At 44.4% G+C, this 8,947-nt stretch overlaps 1 protein-coding gene across 2 annotated transcripts in view; it reads right to left on the minus strand.

Moving 5' to 3' along the window:
• Positions 1-1,808: 1,808 nt before the first annotated feature.
• Positions 1,809-8,947, minus strand: part of LOC122556171 (glycogenin-1-like) — an 81,584-nt gene continuing 74,445 nt past the window's right edge. The window contains exons 6-8 of one of the 2 annotated variants that reach the window (XM_043702690.1): positions 7,732-7,954; positions 3,101-3,157; positions 1,809-2,679 (exon numbers count right to left, since the gene is read on the minus strand). In XM_043702690.1, coding sequence (XP_043558625.1) covers positions 2,515-2,679; positions 3,101-3,157; positions 7,732-7,954 — 445 coding nt within the window. In that variant the 3' untranslated portion in view covers positions 1,809-2,514. The remainder of the gene's footprint in view (positions 2,680-3,100; positions 3,158-7,731; positions 7,955-8,947) is intronic. The other variant, XM_043702691.1, reaches the window with a different exon arrangement.

The raw sequence follows: 8,947 nt of genomic DNA on the forward strand, positions 1-8,947 counted from the left end.
TCTCTTCACGCTTCAGGCTCTCTGCCTTTATTCCTGATGAAGGGCTTTTGCCCGAAACGTCGATTTTACTGCTCCTCGGATGCTGCCTGAACTGCTCTGCTCTTCCAGCACCACTAATCCAGAATAGGGAACGCAATCTGCCAACTGTACTCGAACTGTGAAGAAGACCGTGTGAAACTTCAAAGGGACATTGACAAGTTGGTGAACTATGCAGGAAGATCGTAGATAAGGTTCAATGCAGTGAATAAAGAATATAGAACAATACAACATACCCTTCGGCCCTCGATGCTACACCAACCTGTGAACTATTCTCAGCTTGACCCCCTACACTATCCCCAAATCATCCATGTGCTTATCTAAGGATTGTTTAAATCTCCCTAATGTGGCTGAGTTAACTACATTAGCAGGTAGGGCATTCCACGCCCTTACCATTGTCTGAGTAAAGAACCTGCCTCTGACATCTGTCTTAAATCCATCACCCCTCAACTTGTTATGCCCTCTCGTACAAGCTGACGGCATCATCCTAGAAAAAAGGCTTTCACTGTCTTCTCTATCTAATCCTCTGATCATCTTGTATGTCTTTATCAAATCCCCTCTCAGCCGCCTTCTTGCCAGTGAGAACAGAAGTTGGTCAGAAGAACATATAAAATAGGGAGGTACTATTCTACATGGGGGGCAGGAGCAGAGGGAGCTGGGTGTAAATGTGCACAGATCATTGAAGGAGGCAGGACACGTGAAGAGAGCAGTTAATAAAGCATGTAGTTCTCCAGCTTTATTAGTAGGGGCTTTAGAATACAAGTGCAAGGAGGTGATATTGAACTTGTAAAAGTACTCATCAGATTTGAGCTAAAGTATTGTGTACAATTCTAGACACATAGAATCCTTACAATGTGGAAGCAGGCCATGTGGTCCAGTGAACCCGCACTGACCCTCTTAAAGACATCCCACCCACACCCATCCCCCTATACCATTCCTGTGAAAGTGCATTTTCCAGGGTCAATCCACCTACCCTGCACATCTTCAGAGTGTGGGAGGAAACCCACACAGACACGGGGTGAGTGCAAACTTCACATAGACAATCGCCTGAGGGTGGAATTGAACCTGGGTCCCTTGCGCTGTGAGGCAGCAGTGCTAAACACTGAACCACGCGTGGTATGAAAGATGAGAATGCATAGAAGAATGTGCAGAAGGGAATGAGAAACTTCAATTCTGGGAATAGATTGAAGACGTTGAGAGACTGTAATAGGCTGGGTTTGTTTTCCTTGGAGCAGAGGAGGCTTTGGGGAAATCTGATAGAGGTGTACGACATTATGACAGGCATAGACACAATGAATTGTGAGAATCTTTTCCTCACAACAGACATGCCCAAGGCCAGAGGGCATTCATTTAAGGTGAGGAGTAAGTAGTTTGGAGGGGATCTGAGCAAAGATTTTTTCATCTAGCGGGTGACAGATTGTGCTGCCTGACAAGGTGATGGAGGCAAGTACGATTGCAATTTAAGTTGAGCACATAAATGCTAGGGCATTTAGGCTATAGACCAAGCGCAGGTAAATGGGATTAGTGTACTTTGGTGTTTGTTGCTTGGCATAAGCATGGTGGGCCAAAGGGCCTCCTTCTATACTATATGACTCTAAGGACATTAGCCCTGAGATCATGAAAGGTGGTATACAAATGCAAGCCTTTGTTTTTTGCATCCATTCTGCAGCTTTGAAACATTGCTGATGGAGATCTGAAACTTAATGCAGTAGAGTTGGGAAAGTGAGATAATTAAACCCACTGGAAGATGTATTAAAAAATAAATTCAACAATTTCAAACCAATAAGTTTATTTCATGGGTAAAGTGCTATGAGGCACATAGAAATTGATGGTCAGCAGATTAATCACAACACGAATATCAGAACAGGTTGAAAAAGTCTTCAATTCTATGTACCATTGTTTTAAGGTACTGGTTATGTACAGTTTGCAGAAATTCAATCCCTAGGTTTTATCTTTTACCATCAAAGATAGAAATTACTTTTTTTTCTCACAATGGAAAAAGGAGTACAGTATGTCCTTTGTAAAGCCATGGGTGCTGGTGTTCGGGGGAGGCAGTAGTTTATTGGCTTTCATGCATGTGAAGCTACTTAAAACATCTGTAAAATACTGCGAGCACTGTTAAACCCAGTGTCTATAACACAGTTCAAAAGTTTAATTAAGTCTGTTTTACTAAGTTAAGCAAAAAGCCTTCTGGAGGAACATTACAGTAGTAGGCAGTATGTCAATGTGCAAAGTATTGAATACTGGGAAGAGATTTACTTCAGGCGTCTGAAAGATGATGTTCACTGGTCTCTCTGCCACATTCTTACTACAGACGCTCATCACTGAGGTGACAGCCTGATAGCAACACCCCTTTCAAACTATGCCACTAACAGGTTAGGTACAAACCAGCCATGCACTGAACTCCAACCTAGATGCTGTAGACCTTCTGTATTCAGTCCTCGCTGGTAACCACGTGGGGATTTCAGTCACCTGCTGTTAGTTCAAGTAAGCATCTAGCTTCTTTTGGATGTTCTGGAAGGAATCCACTCCCATGTAATCAGCTTGACCCTGTTCCCACTTCTTCCTGCGTTCGTCTGAGGAGACCACTTCATCAGGCGGGGTGATTGAAAGCTGGGAGACAGCCTCACTGAACTTATCCTCCTGTAAGTTTTCAAAATGAGAAATGTTTACCATAAGCTTTAAACCTCTGCAAAGGCACATTGGAACATCTTTGTAAATGATTTTAATTGCGATTGAAACTTTGAATTATATAACACGAGGACGCATCAGCTAATTAACGCTTCTTTCTACATCTGATCAGCAATCTACTTTTGCACTGATCATTATTAAGCAATAAACAAAATGCAAACAGAAAAATCTCCCATGCATGTGTCAGGAGCTGACCCATCGTTCTTTTTAACTAAGAAGTCACGTACTTCACTCGCACAATCTTTAAACAACACTTACGTCAATACTATTGAGTTAGCAAAGGTTTTCCCTGATAAAAAAGTTAATTAACCAAGAAACAAAAAGTTGAATGAGAACTGATTGTAGGGACAGGGACCTTTGAAGTTGAGCATACCTTCCTACAGAATGACAGGCCACAAGTGAAAGCCAGTGCATAGACCAAGCATGACAGCTGAAAGGTTGCCAGACATATTTGTGAAGACAGAGAAAAAGAGTCAATGTGGGAACTTTCACACATCAGTTTACTGCATACAACAATGGCTTCTCATCTCGACCGCCTTCCAGAGTTCCGACAAACCGTGAATTTAAGACCGAAGCAATGGCCGAATGTTGAGGGAGCCGGCTCAGAGCCGCAGGTCTGAATTTTACTGGTGGGACCGGGTTGAGAAAATGATTTTGCACGTCAGGCGACATTGAACCGCGCTGCTGGGGAAGCGAACGCTGAAGGATTGTTCCCATTTCCCGAGGAGGGTGGCATATACCCTCTGCCTCCCATTCGGTCAGGGCTAGAGGAACGGATGGGGGGTTGCGGGGAGCGGGATGTGTGCTGGAAGGCGATGCGAGGGGAGGGTGGGTACACAATAGAGTCAACAGCACCTCTGACATTTTCTCAAGGTATCAAAGGGGCACCCTGGCTTCCAAACCAAAAAGAAAAAGTGACTTTTTTCTTCAGGGTTTTCTCAATTTTTTTGTGAGCAGCCACCTTTAAGGACCCACTGGTCTGATGGCCTATGGTCTGGTCAACCCAAGTGGAACATGCTTGGGTGCAAGTTCCATCTACTTGCACCCAAATTTCAATCAGGGAGCTCTGTCTAGCTACAGATTTGCAGCTTTTGGAGCTGCCCTTATTCCTGTTTCAGGTGCCTTGGCTGATTTTGCTCTTACAGGCTTGCCTGAATATTGTCATCAGGTGGGTATTCAGCTTCCAAGGGGTAATATCCCACCCATGGACCCACGCACACACGTATTTCATCCCTCATCCAACGTGGAATTCCAACTCTGGCCACCAGTTTTACAGAAGTTGGACATTTGCCCCAATTCTGATTTATGTTTTAAAAAAAAACAGAGAGGGTTGTGGGAGGTGTTGCTTCAACATCTTGCCTGATGAAGCAAATGTCTAGGGCCCAAATGGTCAGCCTGAGCCAAGACTGCAGTGTGCCCTTTTGTATTCCTAACTTAGTTGGAAGGAGACACATTTCTGAATGACACAGAGCAGAGATCAAGAAGCAGGCAGAAACTGGGCTGGTCATTTTTTTCTCGTTGTCCTGAATGACGAACGAAGTGAGAACTGAGTCCCAAATCATCCCTTTACAAACCTAAACTTAATAAAGTAGAAGTCACCATTTCATTCCCACACAGTCTTTTGGGAGTAATTTATTCAACTAAGGACAATGCTTCCCAAACTAAGACACGAACTCCCCTTGGGAATGCCCCTGTTTGGAAGAGAAATTGCCTAGATATTTTTCTGAACAACCTCTTCAGAGATGTACCCTCTGGAGCAGATGGGACTTGAACCCAGTCTCTTGGCCTAGAGGTAGGGACACTACCACAAGAGCTCTATCTGAGAGAAATTGTCTCAAGTCTTATCAATTTTTCCCCTCATTTTTAGCCCATTATTTTTCCATTGGGTGCATGTGTAAGTGGAGTAAAGACAGTTAGCATGATTCCTGGTGGACGCTGGCTCAGTTTGGTGTGTTTTCCTCCAAATGCATAGGCATGGCCCAGGGACAGACTGCTGGGGGAATGTGGTAATCAACAACCCCTTATCTCTGTCTCTCTCTCCTCGCATGGGTCAGAAATGTCAATGGAGGACTCAACCGTTTCCAAACTACAGGGAGCTGGCAGGGTCCTGTGATACAATGGTAATGCCCCTGCTTCTGGGCTAGTAGGTCCAGGGTTCAAGTCCCACCTACCTTTCAGGTAGATGATAATATGTCTGAACAGGTTAATTAAAATTGGGGTATATATGTGAAGAGATCATTGAAGATGGTAGAGGTAACCAGTTGCACATACAGTGCTCTTGGCATTATAGAGTGCAAGAGCAAGGAGGTGATGTTGATCTTGTAATGGAAACCCATTAGAGCTCTTCTGGAGTGTTGAGGGTGCTGCGTTACAGGGAAGATGAGAACGCAGTGGTTTACAAGAATAGTTCCAGGAGTGAGAAGCTTCAGTGATAAGGCTAGTTTGAAGAAGGGACTGTTCTCCCTGGAGCGAAGAAGACTGCACAGGGACTGAAAGAGGTTCTCAAAGTTTTGAGCAGGTTGGCAGAGTAGGTAGGGAGAAGCTGTTCTTGCGTGTAAAAGGCAAAAGAATGAGAGGACATAGATGTAAAGGGATGGGCGAAAGAAGCAAGGGTGATGTGACAAAAATAACATTTTCACACAGCGAGTAGTTTGGGTATGGAAATGTGCTGGTGGCAAGTTCAATTGTGGTATTCCAGAGGGTACTTGATAGTTATTTGGATTGAAATGGTGTATAGGGATATGAGGGAGATTGGTTCTCAGGGGTAGGTAAGATGGACTGAATGGCCTCTTGCTGTGCCATAATAATTCTGTGATTCTGAGCCTGCTGCCTTCAAGATTCCAGTGCTGCTGATCTGCATAAAGACACTGGGAGGCTCTAGTCAGATTGGGAGGGTTCTGGGCCCATGTGATACAGGACAAAAAAACCCACCAATTTAACCCATAGTGTTCAAGGGGTGGCACGGTGGTTAGCACTGCTGCCTCACAGTGCCAGGGACCTGGGTTCCATTCCAGCATTGGGTGACTGTCTGTGTGGAGTTTGCATATTCTCCCCATGTCTGCGTGGGTTTCCTCCCACAGTCCAAAGATGTGCAGGTTAGCTGGACTGGCGATGTTAAATTGCCCACAGTGTCCAGGAACGTACAGGTTGGATGGATTAACCATGGGAAATGGTTACAGGGATGGGCTGGGTCAGGGTGGGATGCTCTTCAGAGGGTTAGTATGGACTTTACAGCTGATTGGCCTGTTTCCACGCTGTAGGGATTCTAATTCCAAGGCTTTGATACCTTTGTCTGAACATTAACTTTTGATATCACAGAATCAGAAAATTTCAGATGTCATTGACTTAATGCACCATTTCCTTTTTCTATAAATGTGTGCATGCATGGGGGGGTCTTGTTGGAAAAAATAATTCAGCAGATTTCTGTGCACAGCCAACTCAATAATCTGATTGCAAATTCAAACAGGAAGATTGCAAACACATAAAACGTGAAACATAAAGAAAAATACTCCAACAGTGTTCAATCCACAGAGGAAAGGTGACAGGGAAATGGGATGTGAGTTGTGGAGGGAGAGTTTGATATGGGCTGATCAAAACCTGGCCAAAATGATGGCTTTTGAAAACACTTTGAAAGAAGAAGAGACTGGTGGACACACAGAAGTAGGTCAGGGACATTGTGGAGAAACTATCACATCTGTCCAAAGATGTGCAAGTCAGGTAGATTGGCTGTGCCAAAATGCCCATAGTGTCCAGGGATGTGCCGGGAAGGTGGATGAGTGATGGGAAATGCAGGGTTACAGGATTAGGGTGAAGTGAGTGGGATGCTCTTCAGAAGGTTGGTGTGAACTTGATGGGCCGAATGACCTTGTCTCACACTGTAGGGGATCCTGTGATTCTATCAATGGCTGGTGAGGTAAAGTGAGAGAACCACCTGGAGAGAGAAAAGACACCCATGGGGTGGACAATGACAAAGGAAGTCATTTCAGACTGAGGGCATTGTCGAGAAAATGCGCAGAAAAACCATAAGGAATTTGATGAGTGGTTTATATTAAAGATGATGTAGGACGGAGGCCAGTGTACACCAATAATGGATGAATGAGAGGTGCTGTAACCATGGTTTGGGCAGGCTGGGGCTTGTGACATTATGACAAGTCTTTGAGGTAATGGGAAGTGGGAAAAAAAACTTTTATCAGCAGGTGTGCCAATGCTGCATTGGTGGAAATACATGGTAGGGATGAGGGTCGTTTGTACACCCCCAGCAAGGGGTTAAAGCATGGGATTTTTAGACAAATATAGAAATTGCTGGAAAAGCTCAACAGCTCTGGCACAATCTGTAGAGACAAATCACAGTTAACGTTTTGGGTCATAGGGTCATAGACATACACAGCACAGAAACAGACCCTTCGGTCCAACTTGTCCATGCTGACCAAAAATTCTAACCTAATATAGTCTCATTTGCCAGCACTTGACCCATATCCCTCTGAACCCTTCCTATTCATGTACCCATCCAGATGCCTGTCGAGTGACCCGTCCTCAGAACTCAGTCCACCTGAATCATTAACTCTGATTTCTCTCCACAGATGCTGCCAGAGCTGCTGAGCTTTTCCTGCAATTTCTATATTGTCTCTGATTTACAACACCTGCATTTGTTTCAGCTTTTTCGTTGAGTATGATATTTGTACCCTGGAGGAGTGACACGGGCCAATGGTAGCTCTGGAAAAAACAGTAAGCAACGGGGAAAAATTGGCAACCTCTGAACAAGACCATTAGCTTAGAGGATAAATATATGCATTCATTTAATTAATTTATTGACCAAAAATTATTTTAGCAGGAAGTGTTTCTTCCTCAGGAAGATATCTACAAGTCACATTGTTAAATGGGGCCAATTCTTTTAGAGCCGCTTGTCTACATGTTAGTTGATCTCCAACATGTCAAAAATTTCCCATCCAACTTGCCTGTCAGTACTTCAGCATGCTTAAGTCTACATTTCCCGATGCAACATACCTCCTGCGTGCCAGAACTAGTCTCCTTTGAGATACCGTGCTCTGTAAGCAGTGGCAAGACTGACGTCGTGAAGATGTCCCACCAAATGTTGAGGAACCCAGGGTGAATAATGGTGGAATAATCGTCACTATCTCGTATCACACATCTTGTCGTTGGGTCGTAGGAGTAGTCCCAAGGTTTGACCTTGCCAAGGAAGTGCACCACTTTGGAATCAGCACCATACCTGGAATTCCACATATTTAACACCATTAATGTTCCCGTCTCAATCATCATTAAAATAAATATCGTAGCTCTTCTATGTTAATGCTCATTGTGAGTCAAAGCAAATGCATTTCATAAAGACAGGAAAATTAAACCAGGTAATGGAGATTCCACCAGGTCACACAGAATATGATCTCAGCACTGTGTAATGCAGAGAGTGGATAGAAGAAACATAGATAATGGGAGGAGGCCATTTGGCCTTCAAGCCTGCTTCCCCATTCAATACAATCATGGCTGATTATCCAGCACAGTACCTGCTCCTGCTTTCTCTCCGATGATAATGCACAAGGCAGAATAAGAATCAAATAGATCATGGTAAAGGAGTGTACTAAGGAGAGGGCATTACAGCACTGAATATGCCTTCAAGAAAGACGATGCAACATAATGTACAGCGATAGGCACCATACAGTGTTATTCTACAGTGCAATGCCATTTCATCAATGTCCTATGAGTTAAGGCCAAAGTTAAAAATCACACAACACCGGGTTATAGACTACACTGCAGATTCAAAAACACCAGCAACAGTTCTCCTTCAAGATCCTCTGCTCCACGCTTGCAGCAATGCGCCGGCACCTAACCTCTCTACAGTCTGCCCTGCCTCAGCCGAGGGCCACACTCTCTCAGAATTGCAAAGGACCCACTCTGTACTACATCCTGACGAGAATTCATAGTCTCAACAAACAGTATTTCAATTCCATCTGAAACATCAAAAACTGTAAGTACAACAAACTTTTATCCACCCACCTCCATAACCAGCGCTCCTCAAACATTCCAGAAGATTCCCCTGGCTTCGGAAATGCCATTAGCCATGCGGCTGATGCAGCTACCACCCCCACGCTGATTGATGATGTCACTTCAGCCCCCATCATGGCCACTCCCACAACCACTCCCACCCCTCACAATTCCTCATGCACCACACGTGACATCACTTCCGCCCCTCACATCATCGCTGATG

Source organism: Chiloscyllium plagiosum, chromosome 13 (assembly GCF_004010195.1).
Source record: "Chiloscyllium plagiosum isolate BGI_BamShark_2017 chromosome 13, ASM401019v2, whole genome shotgun sequence".
Taxonomy (NCBI): domain Eukaryota; kingdom Metazoa; phylum Chordata; class Chondrichthyes; order Orectolobiformes; family Hemiscylliidae; genus Chiloscyllium; species Chiloscyllium plagiosum.